The sequence below is a fragment of the Hylobates moloch genome, unplaced genomic scaffold (assembly GCF_009828535.3).
Source record: "Hylobates moloch isolate HMO894 unplaced genomic scaffold, HMol_V3 SCAFFOLD_6, whole genome shotgun sequence".
In the NCBI taxonomy this organism is placed as follows: domain Eukaryota; kingdom Metazoa; phylum Chordata; class Mammalia; order Primates; family Hylobatidae; genus Hylobates; species Hylobates moloch.
Window position 1 is genome coordinate 88,909,033 of NW_026652281.1, and position 23,868 is coordinate 88,932,900.

A 23,868-nucleotide genomic window follows, 5' to 3' on the forward strand; every position below is an offset into this window, starting at 1 on the left:
AAGTGTACTTTTTAAATGGAAAAGGTTTATCTCTTGGAACCCTACACTAAAAGCACCTTAGTATTTTTTCTTTCCCTCATTCTGTTGTTCTAAAAGGATCATTATAATACATGGCCAGGTTATGTGATATGATAGAGGTTGAAGTAAGACAGTGTGCATAGCCTACTTTTGTCTCCCAATGATAACTGATTTTCTACCTGTTTGAGCCCAAGAGTTTGAGGCCGCAGTGAGCTATGATCACACCACTGCACTGAAGCCTGGGTGACAGCAAGCCCCTGTCCCTAAAAAAAGGAAAAGAATCAAACTGTAATCTAATTAAGATATCATGGATTCCAAAGGTGCAAAGGTGACTATTTTCAATTAAAGAATAATTAATTATATAGATGCTTAATTTCCTATAAATGTAATTGTTTCAACCTTGGAAGTAGGAAGCAAAGTGAGGTTACAGGAACAAAATCAGTTAATTTATCCATTTTCAAACTCTTGGGCTTAAGTGATCCTCCCAAGTAGCTGAGACTACAGGAGTGCATTTCCACACCTGGCTAATTATTTTATTTTTTGTGAAGATGGGGTCTCAATTTGTTGCCCAGGCTGGTCTCAAACTCATGTAATCCTCCCACCTCAGCCTTCCAAAGTGCTGGGATTACAGGCAGGAGCCACTGCACCTGGCCTAGTGTTTCATTATTCTTACTTACACATTTGTAGAATTTTAGAGCTGTATGTTGTCATAAAAATTATTTAATTTGACATTCTCATTTTTTATAGAAAGCACAATTAATATCTTGAGACTTACAGAGATTTTTAACAAAGTTACAATTTTAATATATGTGTCACATGAGTTTAATATATGTGTCACATGAGCCAAAAACCTGGAAGATTCTTGATATGTAATAAACTGAATTGTATATATTAAATATTGTATTTTTATGATAAATATTACAAATTCTAGATATATATTACCTAAAGAGGTTTTAAATTTCAAAAGATAAAAGGTGTCTCCTATAATGAAATAAATAGATCTGTACTTCAAATATAGAAATAACTTTTAGAGTTAACTCTTTTAAATATATTTTCATATAAATTAAGTGAATTAACTTCTTTTTTTTTTTTTTTACATTATCAAATAGCTTGAAATAACAGTAGTACTAAAATTATGCTAAAATTTTTCTAAATTGCCCTGGGAAAAGTAATAGAAGTGATAAACTAATAACCACAAACATTTATCGAGTATTTAACATGTGCCGGGCATTATGCTAAACAGTTTACATATATTATTTCACTTAATCTTTGTAATATCAACCTTGTAAAATAGACAGTATTATCTCCATTTTACCCATGAGAAAACTGAGGCTAAAGAAGTTGCATAGATTGCCCCAAAATCACAGTGTAAAACTGGAATTAATAAACTCAAATCAATCAGATTCAAGAGCCCTTGTTATTAAACACTGTGTTATCAACTTAACTGAATATATTATATCCCAGGTTTTTAGAGCTGTATAAATGCCAGAGATTTATAATTTATACCTATTTTAATAATATTCTACTGCAGCTATTATTCAACTTAATGGCCAGTATACACAATTAATATTAACTAACCTAAAATTAATTAGGTTAATATTAATTAAAATCTAAGAATACCCAACTGTTCTTATCCCTTCTTTTCACTTAATACCCAATAGTTTATGTTTTCAACCCTGTTTAAACACTGTCTTCACTTAGATTCCAAGACTTCATCCTGTCCTACATCACCACTTATTCTTTCTCAAGCCCCCTTTATTGGTTCCTTCTTTTCTTCCCTATATCTAAACTTTGGGGTAACCCAGGGCTCAGTCTCCAGACTCTTTCATGTCTGTACTCATTATCTCACATATTTGATTCATACACGTAACTTTGAATACCATCTGTACTGCTGAAATTCCTAAGCCTGTATCACCAACTCTAAACTCTTTCCTAAATTCCCGAGTCATATCCAAATGCCTTCTTAACAACTCCACATGGATATGTCTAATAGATGTCTCAAAATTAGCAGATACAAAATCAAAATCCAAAACTACTTCTTCTTAGTAAATAACAACATGAACTTCCAGTTGTTCAAGCTAAAATTTTTAGAGGTAAATTTGAGGCCCTCCTCTGTCTCACTCCATACTTATCCATTGGGAAATCCTGTTGGCTGTACTCTCAAAATGTATCTAGAACTGACCACTTCTCATGAACTCCAGTGAAGATTTCTTGCTTGCATTACTATGGCAGCTTTTTAACTGTTCTCCATGATCCTGTCCTTGGCCTCTCCAGACAGGTTTCATCACAACTGCCAAAGGGACTTTTTAAAAATATATGTCAAATCAGGACACTTCTTACAAATCCCTTCAATAGCGTCTTGCTCAGAGCCAAAGTTTGTTATCACAGTTTTCAAGTCCCGCAGTCGGCCACATCCCCTCCCCAACTCACTGGGTTTCAAACACTCTGGCTTTCTTGCTATTATCTGAATGCTGCCAAAGATATTCTTACCTTAGGGCCTTCATACTTACTACTTCTTTTACCAAGAATGCTTTCTTTTATAGATCTCTAGATATCAACATGACTTCCTCCCTGATCTTTAGATCTTTCCTCAGATATCACATTGCAATAATGGTCTCCCAACCACTCTATATAAAAACTGCAGTTGTCACCTCCAACCTTACACTTCTTACCCCACATCCTTGTTTTATTTTATTCCACAGCCCTTATCTCTAACTTACTTTTTAAAAAATTATTTTCTTAATAACTATGTCCTGCATTTGATTCAGTAGAATATAAGTTCTAATTGGATAATTATTTTTATCTGTTTTGTTTACTGCTATATCTCCAGCAACTAGAACAGGGTCTAGCACATAGATACTCAATATCTGCTGAATAAAGTATTTGGATGGCTAATTATTCACTGTTTATTTGCTATTTGTGAACTCATTGGTGTAAGTAATAAGAACTAATACCGAAATCTCGTTGGCCAGATTTTATCATGATTATTTCTTGCCCAAAATTATTATAATTCTTAAAAATTATCATAAAACATTTTACCAAGAAATATTTATTTGGATACAATTATGACTAATATAATTATGTTGGCATAATATTTAACAACATTATTGAACACAGCAATATAATAGTTTCAATGATAAAAGTTCTCCTTGTAAGGTAGTGTCTGCATGTGTAAAAATTTCATTAGAAATGTTTTATAACAGATGTTATCTGATGCCATTTGACAGGAATAAAAAATATGCAATTAAAATATTCCAGCAAATAATTATATTTGATCATTTCTAGGGGCGTATCATTCGAGGAGCTTACAGATTCCAAGCCATCATCACCACTTTTGAGATGATTCTTGGAGGCTGTGGAGAGCTTAATGCAATTGAATGGCGATGTGTGATTATTGATGAAGCACATAGGTTAAAAAATAAAAATTGTAAACTCTTAGAGGGCCTGAAACTCATGAATCTGGTAAGTAACTTAATATTATCATTATGACAATTGAGTTTATTCGATGTATAGTGAAAGGTCATAGAGTTAATGCTAAAAAATTTTCTTTTTAATTTTAGAGTATAGTACATCTGAATCCTATCTGTGATAATTGAGATTTTTTGGGGGGCCTTAATTTGTAAGAAAAAAAATTCTGTTTCCTACGACTTCAAATTTTTTAGCTCTTTCCTTCAAAAAGCATTAGTAATTAATTTTTAAAATGAGATCCCTATAGAGTATGTACTATTTAAAAGAAATAAGACCGTAAGTTTTTGTTTTGTTTGTTTGTTTGTTTGAGATGGAGTTTCTCTCTTGTTGCCCAGGCTGGAGTGCAATGGTGCGGTCTCCACTCACTGCAACCTCCACCTCCCAGGTTCAAGCGATTCTTCTGCCTCAGCCTCCCAAGTAGCTGGGATTACAGGCATGTGCCACCATGCCCGGCTAATTTTGTATTTTTAGTACATATGGGATTTCTCCATGTTGGTCAGGCTGGTCTCGAACTCCCGACCTCAGGTTATCCACCTGCCTCGGCCTCCAAAAGTGCTGGGATTACAGGCATGAGCCGCCATGCCCAGCTAATTTTTTTTATTTTTAGTAGACTAAGACCGTAAGTTTTAACCCATGAATTACTTAATAAAAAGCCCCTTTACCAAAGTTATATTTTTCAGATCATTTATGGTAAAAAGTCCTATACAATTCTACATGTTTAACAAATGTTGGTTATAATTAATAGCTAGATTTCTTATAGTCATCTTTTTGTCAGTGTGTTTGCTTCTTTCAAATGAAAGCATTTTTTAAACATTTTGATTTTTAATTAAGATCACATAATTACTACATGAGCACTTGAACAAATAATTCAAATACAAAGAACCACATTCTGTAAAAACTTAAAAGTGTTCCTTTGTACTCCCTGTCCGTCTATGCCACACACCCAGTTCAACACCTCATTCCAGTGTAGTTTCCTGTTTATCTCTCTAGGTCCATTTGCTACCATATACATAATATGCAGATTCGCAGATACACATACAAATATTTAGCATAGGAATTTAGAGGTTTTGTCAAATAAAATTTTAAATAATTTGTACTACTGTTAAAAATATTCTATGTTTATTTTCTTCTTTTACTATTATGTTTAATTTTTAAGGAATTCTAGTTTCAAAGCGTATTTTTTTCTTTCTTTCTTTTTTTTTTTGAGACGGAGTCTCACTCTGTCGCCCAGGCTGGAGTGCAGTGGCGTGATCTCAGCTCACTGCAAGCTCCGCCTCCCGGGTTCACGCCATTCTCCTGCCTCAGCCTCCTGAGTAGCTGGGACTACAGGCGCCCACCACCACGCCCGGCTAATTTTTTGTATTTTTAGTAGAGACGAGGTTTCTCCGTGTTAGCCAGGATGGTCTCAATCTCCGACCTCGTGATCCGCCTGCCTCGGCCTCCCAAAGTGCTGGGCCGTGCCTGGTCTCAAAGCATATTTCAATTAGCCCTTTATGTTCTTGGATTGTAACCTCAGTGATTTTATAATTCGTTCATGTTTGAAGAGTTAAATGATGATCATCCAAATTATAAATGATGAGCACTCTTTGGTATACAAATTACCATACCAAGAATGTTTGAGTACAAAAGAAAAAATGCCCTCTTTATTCTTAGAATGTTGATATTTTTCTAAAATTATTTAGAATTTTTAAAGGCATGAATAGCATACAAAGTGAAGTATTTCAGAATGATACAGAGTTTTTAAAAAGTGATTGGGAAAGTACATTCCTAAAGATTTGTGGGTAGAGATGTAGTTTTTGAGTTAACTCTTGAAAATTATGAGTTTGTGTACCATGGCTCATACCTGTAATCCCAGCACTTTGGGATTACTTGAGGCCTGGAGCTCGAGACCAGCTGGATAACATCAATACCGTGATGGAGCTCAGGAAATGTTGTAATCATCCATATCTTATCAAAGGTAGCTAAGAAAGATTACAACAAATATGTTTTTTCTTGCAACAAATACTAATAGTAAGACCTCATCTCTACAAAAAAAATATTTTTAATTAGCCAGGTGTTGTGGTGCATACCTGTAGTCCTAGCTACTCGGGAGTCTGAGGCAGGAGGATCCCTTAAGCCCAGGAGTTCAAGGTTACAGTGGCACCACTGTAATTTATTCTAATCATTGTAATTATGTTGTATGTGTAATGCTGAACTATGATGGCATCACTGCACTCCAGCCGGGGTGTCACAGCAAGACCTTGTCTCTAAACAAACAAATATATATATATGTATACCCACACACACATATATACATATATATGTATACATAGAAAAATATTTGTATATTGAACATTCGATAACCTAAGTCAGCTTTCATATAATTTTAGTACTGTGATGTTTGATGTGAATTGTTCTCACATTTTGTAGGAACACAAGGTGCTTTTGACTGGCACACCTCTCCAAAATACAGTTGAAGAACTATTTAGTCTTCTTCACTTTCTTGAACCCTTAAGGTTTCCTTCTGAATCAACATTTATGCAAGAATTTGGGGATCTGAAAACAGAGGAACAGGTATCCTATTGCGCTTTGTAAATACATTCATCGCATTTCTAATCATTGTAATTATTTTGTATGTGTAATTAAATGCTCACTTATGTTATATGTCTTTTTATCATTTTTTATTCAGGTACAGAAACTTCAGGCTATCCTGAAACCAATGATGTTGAGACGATTAAAAGAAGATGTGGAAAAGAAGTTGGCACCTAAAGAAGAAACCATCATCGAAGTAGAACTTACTAATATTCAAAAGAAATACTACCGGGCTATCTTGGAAAAGAACTTTTCTTTTTTATCCAAAGGAGCAGGACAAACTAATGTACCTAACTTGGTCAATACCATGATGGAGCTCAGGAAATGTTGTAATCATCCATATCTTATCAAAGGTAGCTAAGAAAGATTACAACAAATATGTTGCTTCTTGCAACAAATACTAATGAATAAATAAGCAGAACACACTACAGCTGTAGTGGCTGTTATGACTCTCCACTGTGATATTCTAAGGAATTATAAGTGTTACAGAATCAGAGGCAATGTGAACTGCTTCGTTACAGTGACTGATGTTAGCACACCAGGTTACGACAGCAGCAGTTTGTTCAGTATAATTTGGACTAGAATTTGTCCTCTTGTTTAATCCTCCTCATAGGCAAAGACAGCAAAGCCCATTTTTGGGGCTTCTGCATTGCCATTTTTTTCCTGGTTTCCTTCCAGTCTAGATACATCAGTTAGTGTTTCAATTCTTGTGCTGTAATAATGTTACTTTTTAAGATCTTATCAGGTTCTCTCCCAGTGTTCTCTCTGTACAATGTTTGGATTTTTCACTTATTCTTGGGAATATACGCCTCTCTACTCACTTTATTCAAGACAACTGAAGTCTCTTATAGTTATAGTACTCTCTTATGGCTAGACAGGCTCAGGAAAGGAATACAGAGAGCCTCTTTAATTCTGATTTGGATTATCTGAAGGAAGTATGCATCAAGGACCTGTAACATGGCTTTCATTTTAATTTATTCTCTTCTTTCTTTCTTTTTCTGTATTTTTTGGTTGTTGTTGTTTGTTTTTGTTTTTGTTTTAAGATACAGTGTCACTCTATCACCCAGGCTGGAGTACAGAGGTGTGTTCATAGCTCACAGTAGCCTCAAGCTCCTGGAAACTGATCCTTCTGCCTCAGCCTCCTTAGTAACTAGAACTAAGCATATGCACCACCATACCCAGCTGATTTCTTTTTTTTTTTTCTTTTTGGTAGAGATGGGGTCTTGTTATATTGCTCAGGCTGGTCTCAAACTCCTGGCCTCAAGAAATCCTTCTGCGTTGGCCTCCCAAAGTGCTGAGATTACAGGCACGAGCCACTGCACCTAGCCTTAATTTTTTCTTGTTTCCTCGTTTCGATGGCTAACAAGATGCCCATAGACACATCCAGATCAACTATGATCATCCTTCAGTGATGACCACTGTTAAGATTGCTGTTTAAATATTAGATGTTTAAAAATATATGTGTTTACTCAACTGAGTTAGGGCCACAGTTTTATTTTTTCTCTAATAGCATTCATTAAACATTTGGCAAACATAAATTTATAAAAGGCATTATGCCAGGTATCTGAGGAGATAAAAAGATGTTTAAGACATTGTCTATGTCCTCAATGGAATTACAGTCTGGTATTGGTGGAGGTTCAGCAACAAGCGTAAATAATTCTAATAAAAGCAATGTACATGCCATTAGAAAATTATGTTACAGAAGCACACAGGAGCACTAATTTTGATTAAAAGGAAAGCAGTTGGGAATTTCCTGCATTTACGCATTGCTGTTATCTTCTCCTATTTCTTTGACAGGTGCTGAGGAGAAAATACTTGGAGAATTTAGAGATACTTATAATCCAGCTGCTTCTGATTTTCATCTTCAAGCAATGATCCAGTCTGCTGGTAAATTGGTCCTTATTGATAAATTGCTTCCCAAAATGAAAGCCGGAGGTCATAAAGTGCTCATCTTCTCTCAGATGGTTCGCTGCCTTGACATCCTGGAGGACTATCTCATACATAAAAGGTAAAGCATATTGAATTATACTATGAATTATGCTAAGTATATGCTATTAAGATTTGTGCAGTACTGTAATGTAAATGAACTTTACTCATATCTTTCTCTTTACCTAGATTAGAATAATGCATTCAAATTTATAAGTAAAGATTGTTTAGGATTATGTGTTATATTTTCCTAACCTGCATATATTGCAATATTAGATGTGCCTGAGGAGTCCAATTAAGAAAAGCTTGCAAATAAATATTTGTTGACCCAGGAATGGGTTTAAAAATGTACATTTTACTTGATGAATAAACCTGTGTATGAAACTTTAAATAGATATATATTTACAACAGTCATCTTCAAAATTGAAAAAAGTGATTCAAGAACCTTTGAATCTATTGCATTGTTATAATTAGAGCCTTAAGTTGTGGGACTTTTATTATTATTATATACTATATAAAATTTGTTCATGCTTTAATGTTTTCTGATTTGTTTCAATGTGGGTTTTCTGTTTGGTTTTGTTTATTGGTACATCACAATAAGATAGTGTTAAATATTGTCTAATGAGGCCGGGCACGGTGGCTCACATCTGTAATCCCAGCACTTTGGGAGCCTGAGGCAGGCAGATCACGAGGTCGGGAGATCAAGACCATCCTGGCTTACACAGTGAAACCCCATCTCTGCTAAAAATTCATAAATATATATATATATATATAAAATTTAGCCGGCATGGTGGCAGGACCCGTAGTCCCAGGAGAATGGCATGAACTTGGGAGGCAGAGCTTGCAGTGAGCCAAGATCACGCTGCTGCACTCCAGCCTGGGCGACAGAGCAAAACTCCGTCTCAAAAAAAAAAAAAGGTTGTCCAATCAGTATTTAGGCTATAATAGGCTAATTATCATTGGATATTTTATCAGACCATTAGGATTCCATCTGATAGTAACATATTAATGTAAAAGAGAATCAGAAATTTCAGCTGTAGATTTTTTGTTTTGTTTTTGTTTTGTTGGTTTTTTGTTGTTGTTGTTGTTTTTCAAGACAAGGTCTCACTCTGTTGCCCAGGATGTTGTGCAGTGGTGTGATCATAGCTCATTGCAACCTTGAACTCCTAAGCTCAAGCAATCCTCCCACCTCAGCCTCCCAGGAAGCTGGGACTACAAGCATGCACTACCACACCCAGCTAATTTATTTTTGGTAGGGACAGGGTCTCACTATGTTGCCGAAGCCGGTCTCAAACTCCTGGGCTCAAGCAGTTCTTCCACCTCAGCCTCCCAAAGTGCTAGGATTATAGGCATGAGCCACCACACCTGGCTTGCAGATTTTAATTCAATAGATTTTAACCCATATAGATAAGTAAAGGTCTATACTGATTTATATTATTAGAGATTATGTAGTTCATTTTTATTTTTCATTTTTATTTCTAGTTCCATTTTTATTGTCAGTGTCCTACTCTTTAGCCTCATTTTAAAATGTATATTATTCTCAATTTTATATCATGTGATCTGAACATTAAGTTGCACTGTTCCCAAAAATAGTAATTCTTATATTTTTTTAATCTCCTTACATGGAGAACTTCATACAGATAAAACTACTTATAAATTTCTATTGTAATAAATTTCATGGAAAATTCAGTTTCTTTATTGTCATAACAAACATTATTAGAAGTCTCCGTTTTGCAGGTACCAGAGATAACCACGGAGAGACTGCTAAAACTCTAGTAAATCATATGTAGAAGTGTGTCAGATGTCATATGTATACCACTTAGAGTCCAAGCTCCTAAATTTTTATGTATTTTATTTTTATTTGATGTCTTGCAGTTTTTGAGTTTTGTATATGTTAAATGGGGAAGGATAAAGGAAGTTAAAAGATAATCACTTTGCAGTAATGACTATAAAGAATTCAACAGCATTCCAGTGTGTTCTTAATAGATTGCAATATAGAAGCAAGTATGTCAGTCGAGAGCAACATGGATTAAGGACAAAAGAAACATTCATAGCCTTCTTGTATAACGTTTTTGTGAAAGTCTTTATTTCTTGCAAAAAAGTAATATATTATGATGAGATCAGCAAAGCAGTTTTTATAGACTGCCTTTTGTTATTCTAACTTCTGAAATAAAATTTATTGTAGCGTTCTTTTACCTATACATCCAGGAATTCAGAGGTTTTGTATCTTTATATTAGTTTTTGTTTTCTCCTTAACACCAACACCAAAAAGTATAAAGTCACAGAAACCACTTAAGATGATATTGCTTCTTAATTTTAGAGAAAACATAATGCTGCAGGAAAACTGACTTTACATTTGATAGAATATGTCTTCAATTTTATTATACTTATTTATGTAAATTTATTCCATTTCATTCCGTAGATATTTATATGAGCGAATTGATGGCAGAGTCAGAGGAAATCTTCGGCAAGCTGCTATAGATAGATTTAGTAAACCTGATTCAGATAGATTTGTTTTTCTCCTGTGTACCCGAGCTGGTGGGTTGGGCATCAACTTAACTGCAGCTGATACATGTATAATTTTTGATTCTGATTGGAATCCTCAAAATGATCTTCAGGTAAATAATTTCCTTGGCTAACAAAAATTGCATTTTTTTAAAAAGTAAAATTGTGTAACTGTTTTTGGTAATCCACATCTTTTATTTTTATCCAGACAAACTAATGTATGTTTCTTTATGAAATATCTGTGCCAAATAAAATAGGTGAAATTATTTTAATTGTTATGATAAAAACTATAATGATAAAAAATTTTTACTTTTTTATATGTCTCACTAATTTATAAAATATGTCTTACTAGCTTATAAAAAGTTATACCTATTTGAGTACAGTAATTTTTGTTTGTTTGTTTAGATATGAGGTCTCACTATGTTGCCCGGGCTGGTCTTGAACCCCAGGACTCAAGCATTCCTCCCATCTTGGCCTCCAAAAGTGCTGGGTTTACAGGCATGCATCATCACGCCTGGCCTGATATTTTTATAGTTTAAAGAATATTATGTAAATTTGAAAGAGACCTAAGCTTTAAGAATAATTTATTTGTAATAAAATTAAAATTTCAGAACTTTAATCCTTAAAAATAAGTACTGGCTTATTCTGATTTTATCTTGTAATCATAATATAGTATGCTTTTTTTATAAAATACTTTAGAAAATGAAGGCACACATATCAGTAATGACTGTACTTGAACTACATAGAAATATAGGAATATTAATTACAGTGATCAAAGAGAGTCTAAATTTGCAGAAGGATATGAGAAGAGAACAAAATATAAGAGAAATTATTTTATTATTCATCATAGTCTTAATTGCATTGCAATTCATATTAGTACTTTTTTTTTTATAAAACTAGTCAAGTGTAGTCATGAGAAGGGGAAAAGTAGAGTTCAATCTGTAACTGTGAACAACCCATTAAATAACTACCTTCAGACCAGCCATATTATATTTTTAAATAAGCATAAAAACAAATATAATAAACGGTTATTGAGAATATACCTAGCTTAAAACATATTTTAAATTGCTCATTTATATAACTATATGTAATCTACATTAAAATATCAAAAGATTACCCAAAATTAATAAGCCAGAGACCAGCTCTTTCTGTGGAAGGCTCAATTAGTAAATATTTCAAACTTTGTGTGCCACATAAGATCTCTGTCACACATTCTTGTTTGTTTGTCATAATCCTTTAAAAAGGTAAAAAAGCCATTCTTAGTTGGCAGGCCAGATTTGGTCCACAGGCTGTAGTTTCCCAATTCCTACGTTAAACCAAAATCATAATTGTTTGCCTTTGAAATGCATGTTTGTACTTATAACTGCCCATAGTGGATGTTCTAAAAGTTAATTTAAAATTAAAAAGTCACTTTATAGAACCTGAAGAGAAAGTGGGAAAACTGTCCTGAATCTCCCAACTTCTCCCTCTCACTTATTTTTTCCTATTTGACTGCTAATGTAGATCCAGTCTTTACAGACTAAGATACTATTTGGCCTCTTGTACTTCCCCTACGCCTAGAGCAAAGTTGCCCATTTACAGTCCTGGGTTCCAAATGGCACAAAATGGATGTGGATAGAATAAAAGTGTCAACGAAGGGCAAAACATTAGTGCCCCCTGTATATTTTAAAGCCACATTTTATGATTTAATTTGTGTGAAGATAATGGAAAGGTGATTAATAATTTGGGAGAAAAACTAGATTCTGTAGAATATTTGGAGTCAAGATTTATCATACAAAGTTTAAGTTTAGTCAGAACTCAAGATAAAATATGAAGCCCTTATGTGATCTCTGATGTCTCCACTTTTAACATGTATGCATATTAATTAGTATGTCCTTCATTTAAATAAAATTTAGATATCCAGAGTTATTTACCTTGGGTGGTTTTTTTTTCCCCAAAATATGACCCAGCTTAGAAAGAAATCATAGATGACACAAACAAGTGGAAACACATCCCGTGTTCATGGATGGGAAGAATTAATATTGTGAAAATGACCATACTGCCAAAAGCAATCTATAAATTCCATGCAATCCCCATCAGAATACCACCATCATTCTTCATAGATTTAGAAAATACAATTCTAAAATTCATATAGAACCAAAAAAGAGCCCGCATAGCCAAAGCAAGACTAAGCCAAAAGAACAAATCTGAAGGCATCACACTACCTGACTTCAAACTATACTATAAGGCCATAGTCATCAAAACAGCGTGGTACTGGTATAAAAATAGACACATAGACCAATGGAACAGAATAGAGAACCCAGAAATAAACCCACATACTTACAGCCAACTGATCCTTGACAAAGCAAACAAAATCCTAAAGTGGGGAAAGGACACCTTATTCAACAAATGGTGCTGGGATAATTGGCAAGCCACATGTTAGAGAATGAAACTGGATCCTCTTCTCTCACCTTATACAAAAATCAACTCAAGATGCATTAAGGTCTTAAACCTAAGACCTGAAACTATAAAAATTCTAGAAAATAACATTGGAAAAACCCTTCTAGACATTGGCTTAGGCAAGGATTTCATGACTAAGGACCCAAAAGCAATTGCAGTAAAAACAAAGATAAATAGCTGGGACTTAATTAAACTAAAGAGCTTTTGCATGGCAAAAACAGACAGCAGAGTACAGACAACCCACAGAGTGGGAGAAAATCTTCACAATCTGTACTTCTGACCAAAGACTAATATCCAGAATCTACACAACAAACTCAAATCAGGAAAAAAAAAAAAAAAATCCATCAAAAAGTGGGCTAAGGACATGAATAGACAATTATCAAAAGAAGATATACAAATGACCAACAAACATGTGAAAAGATGGTCAACATCACTGATGATCAGGGAAATGCAAATCAAAACCACGTTGCGATACCACCTTACTTACTCCTGCAAGAATGGCCATAATCAAAAAATCAAAAAACAGTAGATGTTGGTGTGGATGCAGTGAACAGGGAACACGTCTATACTTCTAGTGGGAATATAAACTAGTACAGCCACTATGGAAAACAGTATGGAGATTCCTTAAAGAACTAAAAGTAGAACTACTGTTTAATCCAGCAATCTCACTACTGGGTATCTACTAAGAGGAAAATAAGTCATTATTCGAAAAAGATACTTGGACACACATGTTTATAGTGGCACAATTCACAATAGCAAAATTGTGGAACCAACCCAAACGCCCATCAATCAATGAGTGGATAAAGAAACTGTGGTGTGTATATGTGCGTGTGTGGTGTGCATATGTGTGTGTGTGTGGTGTGTATATGTGTTTGTGTGTATATATATGTATATATATATGATAGGATACTGCACAGCCATAAAAAACAATGAATTAACAGCATTTGCAGTGACCTGGATGATATTGGAGACTATTATTCCAAGTGAAGTAACTCAGGAATGGAAAACCAAACATCATGTGTTCTCACTTATAAGTGGGAGCTAAGCTGTGAGGAAACAAAGGCATAAGAATGGTATGATGGACTTTGGGGACTCCGGGAGAAGAGTGGGAGGTGGGCGAGGGATAAAATACTGCAAATATAGTGCAGTGTATACTGCTCAGGTGATGGTTGCACCAAAATCTCGCAAATTACTACTAAAGAATTTATGTAACCAAATACCACCTGTACCCCAATAACTTATGGGAAAAAGTACCCAGCTTAAATAAAATATATTGAAAAGATTATGGATAATGTAATTGAAAAAAATTTAGAAATTTAGGGTTAGACTTTAAAACTTAAGTGGTAGCTCACACCTGTAATCCCAGTACTTTGAGGGGCCAAAGTGATAGGATCTCTTGAGCCCAGGAGTTCGATTGGGCAACACAGCAAGTCCCCATGTCTAAAAAAAGCAACAACAAAAAACTTGAGTTGCCATCAACTATAAAATCTGTTCATAGGTTTTGTGTCCCTGCTTAAAAGTATATTGACTACACTTCCGTTAAAACATAATAAGGCGGGGCGCAGTGGCTCACACCTGTAATCCCAGCACTTTGGGAGGTTGAGGTGAGTGGATCACTTGAGGTCAGGAGTTTGAGACCAGCCTGGCCAACATGGTGAAACCCCGTCTCTACTAAAAATACAAAAATTACTCGGGTGTGGTGGCAGGCGCTTGTAATCCCAGCTACTCAGGAGGTCGAGGCAGGAGAATCACTTGAACCCAGGAGGCGGAAGTTGCAGTGAGCCAAGATCCCACCACTGCACTCCAGCTGGGGTGACAGAGCAAGACTCCGTCTCAAAAAACAAACAAAAAAAATAGTTCTTTGTGAATTTATATTCTTTGATATTTAAGCTTGTAAACCAAATTTTAACTTATTCCTGATTGTGGGATTATTTCTCATTGTGGTAAGCTCTCCCTTAATTTCTAGAAAAAGGTTATATCTAATTCAATAAAAATGGTCTAAGAATTCTTACATATGTTTATATGCCATACATATAGTTTACTATTAAGTGCCTTTTGAGAAAATAATTAAGTATGTAACTTTTCATTTTTATAGGCCCAAGCTCGTTGCCACAGAATTGGTCAGAACAAAGCAGTTAAAGTCTACAGACTGGTAACTCGTAACTCGTATGAGAGAGAGATGTTTGACCGAGCCAGTTTGAAACTGGGCCTAGATAAAGCTGTGTTACAGAGCATGAGTGGAAGAGAAAATAATGTTGGTGGTGTATGTATAGTTTCTTTTTCACTTGAGATTTTTGTGTGTTTTTGCATTTAATTTTACCTCCAGTAGTGTGTCATTTAGTTTTGGTCCATGCAGAATACTAAACACATTTGTTTTCTGCAGGGGAACATTTTCAGGACAGAGCTATGTTTAGTTAATACTTTTGAATCCTTTTCTTTCTGTGTAGCTCCAGAGCTTATGAATTCTAAATGTATTTTCAAGATAGAAATTCTTTGCTCTCTTTTTAGGACATTTGTATGATGGCATAGCAAGATAGAATTTGTGTTTATATAAACAGTTTTCAAATTCTTTTTTTAGTGTCAATCTACTAGCATTGGCTTTGTTTTGTTATAAATGGTGACATTTTGGCTTTTTTTTCCCTCAAGGTTCTTGCCTAATATCTATCAGTAATAGGATCCTAGTACTGGGTTGGGCACATGGCTCACACCTGTAATCTCAGCACTTTGGGAGTCTGAGGTAGGAGGATTGCTTGAGCCTAGGAGTTTGAGACAAGCCTGGGCAACATGGCAAGACCCTGTCTCTATAAAATAAAAATTAGCTGGGCATAATGGTGCATGCCTGTGGTCCACACCACTTGGGAAGCTGAGGCAGGAGACTCACTTGAGCCCAGAAAGTCAAGGCTGCAGTGAGCTGTGTTTACACCACTGCACTCTAGCATGGATAACAGAGCAAGACCCTGCCTTAAAAAGAAAAAAATAATAAAAAATAAAGAAAAGAACCTTGAAAGATGTTACCCAACCCTTAGGCCTTGTTTTAACCAAAGCCATTCTAGGCAGATGGGTAATTCTTATTTTAACAGAGCAAAGAAGAGTCAACAACTTCAATATATTATTTCTGTGAATTCTCTCTTATGCGCATCCCAAACCCAAATGCAGTTTAAGCATGCTTCTTGTGTTCTTTGACATCCTTTAGGGATACTTTCTCACTTTATGAACTTTAAAAAAAACTATTTTTATGGAAGTTAATTTCTCCTTAGATTCAGCAGCTTTCCAAAAAGGAAATAGAAGATCTGCTTCGAAGAGGTGCTTATGGTGCTATTATGGAGGAAGAAGATGAAGGCTCTAAATTCTGTGAAGAGGATATCGATCAGATTTTACTACGTCGTACAAAAACCATTACAATTGAATCAGAAGGACGTGGGTCAACATTTGCCAAGGTAATAATGAGTGCAATTTTGTTAACATAGTAGTGATGTGCAACCTCCACCTCCCGAGTTCAAACAATTCCCTTGCCTCAGCCTCCCAAGTAGCTGAAACTACAGGCATGCACCACCATGCCCGGCTAACTTTTGTATTTTTAGTAGAGATGGGGTTTCACTATGTTGGTCAGGCTGGTCTTGAACTCCTGACCTCAGGTGATCCACCCTCCTCGGTCTCCCAAAGTGCTGGGATTGCAGGCATGAGCCACCGCACCTGGCCTAGCTTATGGATTTTAAATAAACTCGAGAGTTATGTAGTTCTCTCATTATTTCCTTTGCTGGTAAGAATAGATTTATTTTCAAGTTCATTCATGCTGTCCTATAATAGAATTCAGCATTCCAGTCTGTTCTAATTTCCAAATTCAAAATAAAATTTAATTGCCACACACAAAAAAAAAAAAACATAGCAGTGATGTTCACATCCTAACTACTGAAAAAGTTTTAATTATCTCTTACACTGAATGTTTAAACATACTGAATTAGCCAAAATGCAGTAGGTAATGTATTTTCCTTCATTTTTTTCTGATCCCTTATGTTAATTTCACATGAACTCTTCTGATCCTTGTGAAATAGAATAAATGTAATAACTAGAAATGGTTCTAAATATTAGAGCAGAACATATGAAATCAAAGAAATTTAGAAACTAAACATCTGTATATACCAAAGGCAGAACAAAATGTAAGTAATGTAAGAGGTTAAATCAGCTTACATCAAATTTCAAATTTAAAGAACCTAAACGAGAGAAATAATTTCCGATTTCATTTTAAATACTTAAATCTGGCTGGGCGAGGTAGTTCACATCTGTAATCCCAGCACTTTGGGAGCCAAGGCAAGTGGATACGTGAGGTCAGGAGTATCTAAGTCTTAAGGGGTAAGATGAAATTTGTATTTTGGAAGGAAACATTAATAACTCTATACTCTGTTGGGCGATAATATTTGTAAAGTTTACTAATTGCCTTTATATTCCTTTTTTTTTTTTTTTTTTTGAGACAGAGTCTCACTCCATCACACAGGCTGGAGTGCAGTGGCACAATCTCGGCCCACTGCAACCTCTGCCACCATGCCCAGCTAATTTTTGTAATTTTAATAGAGGCAGGGTTTCGCCATGTTAGCCAGTCTGGTCTTGAACTCCTGACCTCAGGTGATCCACCTGCCTCGGCCTCCCAAAGTGCTGAGATTACAGGCATGAACCACCACGCCCGGCCATATTCCATTTTTCTTTCTCTCTCTCTTTTTTTTTCCAAATCAAGACATGGTAAACTTACCTCTTCCATTCATCTGAATAGTTTATTATTGCAGTATTCTGTCTCACCTGCACTAATTGCAGAAAACTACATACAAGTTTTCTCTTTTCCACTGAACTTCCGTTCTACATTTCCCTTCTTCCCCATTCCCCTCTCTGCTTTCAATCCAGAAGTTTTTCTTTATCTTTATGGGGAATATTCTGGTATAGCAGGAAGTACAGGTGCTGTGCCAAAGTAATGATACTAGCCTTCAAATAGAAACTCGCTTGCATTCATTTAGCAGACTAATAAATTCTTGTGTCAGGTATTTTGCTAAATGCCAGGAATACTAAAATGAAAGGATTATAGTTGCTGAAAAGAAGTAGGAGATTATTAATTCTGTATGTTCTGAATAAAGAAAGCCTTTGCAAAGAAAAGAACATTCAACCTGAGTCTTGAGGGAATTGCGAATTTCATTGTTTTACAAAGAGAAAAAGCCAGCTAAATGAGTCATATGTTGCTAAACTACAAGGAATATTTCAGGAATATGACATAGGCATGTATGGATACAGGAGATGAGTTGCATGGAGATGAAACGGTGAAGGAGTTAGGGAAGTTGAACCCAAATTGTGAAGGGCTTTATGTGCCATTTTGAGGAATTTGAAATTGATCCTAAGGCAGTTAAGCTTTTAAAGTCCTTCAAGCAGAAATTGGACATAATGCAATCTGGTTTAGAAATTTAAGTCTAGCAGCAGCATGGAGAACAAGTTGGAAAGGGGAAAGACTAGAAACAGGATTATTTAAGGGGCTTATGTAGGAAATAATGATGGGTAAACCAGGGTCATGGAGACCTACTTGAATCAATAGGAGTAGATGACCAGTTAGAAATTTTGAGAAGGAAGAGTCAGAAATGACTTGAAGATTTTTTGCTTAAGTAGCTAGGAGGGTCATGGTTGTCTTTAAGATAGAGAAGGACATTCATATGGGGAAAAGAAAGTATTGGAGCTGTTGTATTTATGACATTTACAGGATCCAAATGGAGATGTCTAGGAGAGTTGCCTGGGACACAGATACAGATCTGAAAATTAGTAGAGAATAAATCAGGAAAAAAAATAGTTCCTTTTGTTTCCAAAAGGAACATTGCAGAAGTAAAGTATAAGACTGAGAACTAAAACTAGTCATGACTAAGTAGATGTACCCCGGCTCTAGTTTTTTTCCTGGGAAATCTTACTTAGTTTTGATTCCTTGGTTCTCTGCTCTATGGACAGATATATTTTTCCTCATATCTGAAATCTAATTAATATCAAAAGGTGGTCATAGTTATTGTCCTTGTTGATTAGGCCAAACATAGAGATACTGTCCTTAAAGTTGTTGTTTTGTTTTGTTTTTAATTAATGAAGGCATATGGAAAGCATTTAATGAGCACTTGTGATTCTTGGCTTCCTTATTTAACATGTTAATGATAATGATCATGGAAAGTCAGAAAAATAGGGTTTGAATTCTCACTCATAAGCTGAGTGACCTTGAACAATTAACCTCTTTGAGTCTTACTTTAAAGAGGAGATCATAATAATCGTACTTGGCCTTTCCTACTTTACTATACAGTGCTATCTAACTTTTATTTTACTTAGAGAACTCAAGTATACTCTAATGCTCTGAGAATTGAGAAATGCTTAAACATTTAAATATCTACTTTAAATCCTCACACTAGAGAGTAACTATCACATTTGAAAGCTGATAAGGTACCACAGTGCTGAGGAGAATTGAGAGTTTGCTCTAGTTGTTTTATAATTTGTTCATTTCCCAAATAATTCGTTCATTCCCATAGTTGTATGGGAATGCTATTAGATACTGGACATTTGCCAAAATGGGATATGACGTAAAGTTAGTAGTATTTTACATTTTTTCCTGGGATCCAAAGACTTCAGCTCTGCTCAACTGTTTTCAACAATTTGAAGAAATAAAATATTCCATTCTGTTTTTCTTTGCATTATCAAATAGTATTTAATAAGGAGCTACATATATGGAGCAGGGTCCTTATGAGACTATTTAGACTTAGTACATATCCATCAAATAGATAGAACTCATTATTGGTAACTTCATTTTCAAGTGATGATATCCCCTAAAACTTGTTTTGAGAGATTTTTATAAGGGCAGCCAGGTGGGTCCTAGAAACAGAAACGTTTCTAGTCTGATTTTTAAAAATTTGATAGAGAACAAAATACTTTGAATTGCTTAATTTACAAAGGAAAAACCATCTAAATTGTGCTGCAGATGGATTGCTTATTTGTAAGGGCCTTTAGTTGGCACCTTCTGCCTTTCTGCCACTATCTGTCATAGGAAGATAGATTTCGCAATTTAAAATCTTCTCTTGCAAATAATACACAGATTTAATGGTGGAAGGAATGCATTTTAAGAAGAAAAATTTAGGGGGAACTAGGATATTAGGATTTAATATTTGGAAGGAGTAGCATCTTATTTCTATAGGCATAATTGCTTGTCACAATTCTTGAGAATCATGTAAGTTATCTTGTAAATAGGTTATATGTTAGCTAGCAAAAGCCTCTTGAATTGTTTAGAAATTTAAAATTGTTTTATTTGTAAATTAAATTTATCATTTGTCTTATAATGAATGTAACAAAGCTATTTAATTCTGAAATGTAATTTCTTCCAGATAAATTTTTTAAATTATCAATAGTTATATGATAGCAGAATAAAAATTATTACACACTGCAGCATATAATTTTTTTTTAGGTAAACAACCAAAAAGTAACACACTTTAAAATCTGATTGTGTCCTTTCAATTACTTCATGTTTAATCGTTCCTCATGGCTTTTTGTTTTTTGTTGTTGGGTGTTTTTTTTGTTTTTGTTTTTGTTTTGTGACAGATCTCACTCTGTCACTCAAGCTGGAGTGCAGTGGTGCAATCAACAATTCACTACAGCCTTGACTTCCTGGGCTCAAGTGGTCCTCCTGCCTCAGCCTCCCATGTTGCAGGGACCACAGGCACATGCCACCATGCCCAGTTAATTTTTTGATTTTTTAATAGAGATGGGAGTCTTATTTGTTGCCCAGGCTGGTCTCAAACTCCTGAGCTCAAGCAGTCTTCCCACCTTACCCTCCCAAAGTGTTGGGATTACAGGCATGAGCCACTATGCCCAGCCTGCTTTTCATGTTAAGTGTTCTCCAGTTCATGTAAAGCAAATACTTATTTACCAGACTGGTTAAATCTCAAGAGGCATGTATCACTGAAACTGTAGAACAGAATAAAACCCTATGAATGTCATTTAGTAAACTTTTCACTATTCCTGAAAATTGATATGTTTATAATAATGAAGATATTAAAGTATCATATATCCTCAGTTGTGAGAAATTTGTTCTGAAATAGTTAAGGAATTACTTGCATGTAGTTAGATGTCTGTTCCTCATACTCATTTATACCAGTTTGATGAATTGTTATAATATACTTATTTTATACAGCTAATGATAGCTGTGTTGTTTTGTTTTATCAAACTAGTTAGTATTTGTTCTTTCAAGTTGGATATGAAGGTCAGGACTGGTGGCACACGCCTCTAATTCTAACACTTCGGGAGGCCAAGGCAGGAAGATCACTTGAGGCTGGAAGTTCGAGACCAGCCTAGGCAACAAAGTGAAACTGCATCTCTACAAAAAAGTTAAAACTCAGCCAGGCAAGCTGGCATATGCTTGTTGTCTCAGCTACTTGGGAGGCTGAGGCAGGAGGATTGTTTGAGACCAAGAGCTAGAGGCTGCAATGAGCCATGATCATATAGCTGTACTCCAGTCTGGGCAACAGAGTGAAATGTTTTCTCAAAAAAAAAAAAAAAAATGTTGAATATGAGTTTTTATAATATGTGGTTTCTCATTAAGAGTGTCTCATGCTATTTCCTGTTGACATTGTAACAAATTATCACAAAGCCCATGAGGCTCATGGCTTAAGACAACACAGACTTTTTCTCTTATAGTTCTAGGTGTCAGAAGTCTAACATGAGTCTTACAGGGATAAAATCAAGGTGTCAGTAGGGCTGGTTCATTCTGGAAGCTTTAAGGGAGAATCTGTTTCTTATTCTTCCACTTCCTAAGACTGCCTGCTTTCCTTGGCTTGTGGCCACAGTACTCCCATCTCTGCTTCTGTCACGTCATATGCTTTTTCTCTTCTAGAGTCAGATCTCCCACTGACTCACTTTTGTAAGAACATTTATAATTACATTTAGGGCCTACTTGGATAATACAAGCTATCTCTGTATTTCAAGGTCCTTAACTTAATCATATCTGCAAAGTCCCTTTTCCATATAAGACAAAACTCACAAGGTTCCAGGGATTAGGATGAGGTATCTTTGGGGACCATTATTCAGTTTATCACATTCATCAGTTCAAAGAAATATAAAATTAGTTTTTCAGTAGTTTTATAATATTAAAGCTATAGTTTAGAGAAAGCGAAAAAAAAAAAAGGAATTTAAATCCATTTCATTAAAACATTTGTTCCTGTCATTTCTGTTTAATAAATATGTGCAAAAGGCACATTTTGAAACACAGTATTTAACATTTGCTTTATTTTATGTAAGCATCTTAAAAGCCAAACCTCAAAAGAATACTAGATTGAATGAATGAGTACATTTGTTACTTGGTAAGCAATAACATGAACAGAATCTGAAGTTCAGCAAGAGGCATTTAGCCTTTTAATGTTTGGTTTTTTAGACTTTTTTTTTTTTTTTTTTTTGAGACAGGTTCTTGTTTTCTCACCAGGCTGGAGTGCAGTGGTGCAATCATGGTCCACAGTAGCCTTGACCTCTCAACCTCCTGGGGTCAAGTGACCCACGCACCTCAGCCTCCCAAGTAGCTGGGACTACAGGTGTGCACCACCATGTCAGGCTAATTTTAAAAGAAATTATTACAGAGATGGGGTCTCACTATGTTGCCCAGGCTGGTCTTGAACTCGTGGGCTCAAGTAATCCTCCTGCCTTGGCCTTCCAGAGTATTGGGATTTATGGACGTGAGCCACCATGCCTGCCCTGGATGTTTTATAAAGTTTAAACTACAAATACAGACGGTATTCAAGAGTTATCAACTCATGCTAAACTTGTTTCATCACCACCTCCCACTTTTTCATACTGTTTCGAAGCAAATCCCAGATGTAATCACCACCTTTACATGTTTCCATATGTATCACTAAAAATAAAGACTTTTAAAACATACTACAATACTATTACCACATTTAAAAATAAAATGAAACATAATTCCTTGCTGTTAATTATCAGTGCTTAAACTGACAGTTATCTTGAGTATCAAAAAATGACTTGTTTGCTTTTAACAGTTTTATCTTTTTAATGTGGGATTTTTCTGGATTTTTTAAATTTTATCAAGACTTTTTTTTAATTAAGATTTTTACCTTTTGTTTGTATCCCTGATAATTGGGCATTATCTTGAAACCATTTACTAGTCTCCTTTGAAAATCATTTTATGTGACCGTATTCTTCTATTTATTTTTATAAAAATTCACATAACATTTTTCAGGCCCTTAACACATTGTGTATCTTCAATGCTTCTTTCGTTTTCATAAAGCATTTTGATGACATTTTTTGGTGAGGCCTATTTGCAGTGATTTAAGTTGTAAATAATGATTATTAGAACACAAGTTAAAGAGTTGAAGTGTTATCTTTGGAGTTTCTTCCAACTAAAAGATTTTATAATTTCCACAGTATTTACGAAAATAAATCACTTATATTTTCTTCTTTTGCTCCTCAATATTTTCTTAAATTTTTACAGTGGTTATGCAGTGTTTCTGTGGTAAGGTAGAGTTTCTTGTTTGTGTGTGTTTGGGAAAAGAGTTTTTAAAATGACAATGATTTATTTTCCTTTATTTCCCATATCCTGTGTTATATTTCCTTTAGGAGATATTACTATCTGAAAATGTGATGAAAATAAACTAGAAATATACCAGAAAATTAACTCTGTAGTGCAGGCAGGTTTGAAAATTCTTGTTCTCTAACCTGATTTCCTAATGGTCTTGTAATGTTTTCAGAAACCATACCTCCGTTTTCTGTAGCCTCCTCACCAAAAAGATTCAGTACTTACTTACCGAAAGTATAAGAGTTAACCAACAGTAATAACTTATTTAATTCCGCTCCTAAACTTCAGCCTGTGTTTGCATTAAGCCTTTGCCTTAAGCAGATGCAGTGCTGTGTTTCAGACCACTGAATTTGAAACACCCTTTGATGTAT

General features: G+C 35.1%; 1 protein-coding gene across 14 annotated transcripts in view; it reads left to right on the forward strand.

Moving 5' to 3' along the window:
- The window catches only part of CHD9 (chromodomain helicase DNA binding protein 9), a 282,887-nt gene that overhangs the window by 195,095 nt on the left and 63,924 nt on the right, over positions 1 to 23,868 (forward strand). For all 14 annotated transcript variants that reach the window (XM_058440975.1, XM_032157338.2, XM_058440973.1 and 11 more), the window contains 7 exons: positions 3,304 to 3,480; positions 5,896 to 6,039; positions 6,155 to 6,410; positions 7,855 to 8,065; positions 10,406 to 10,601; positions 15,023 to 15,190; positions 16,185 to 16,364. In XM_058440975.1, coding sequence (XP_058296958.1) covers positions 3,304 to 3,480; positions 5,896 to 6,039; positions 6,155 to 6,410; positions 7,855 to 8,065; positions 10,406 to 10,601; positions 15,023 to 15,190; positions 16,185 to 16,364 — 1,332 coding nt within the window. The remainder of the gene's footprint in view (positions 1 to 3,303; positions 3,481 to 5,895; positions 6,040 to 6,154; positions 6,411 to 7,854; positions 8,066 to 10,405; positions 10,602 to 15,022; positions 15,191 to 16,184; positions 16,365 to 23,868) is intronic.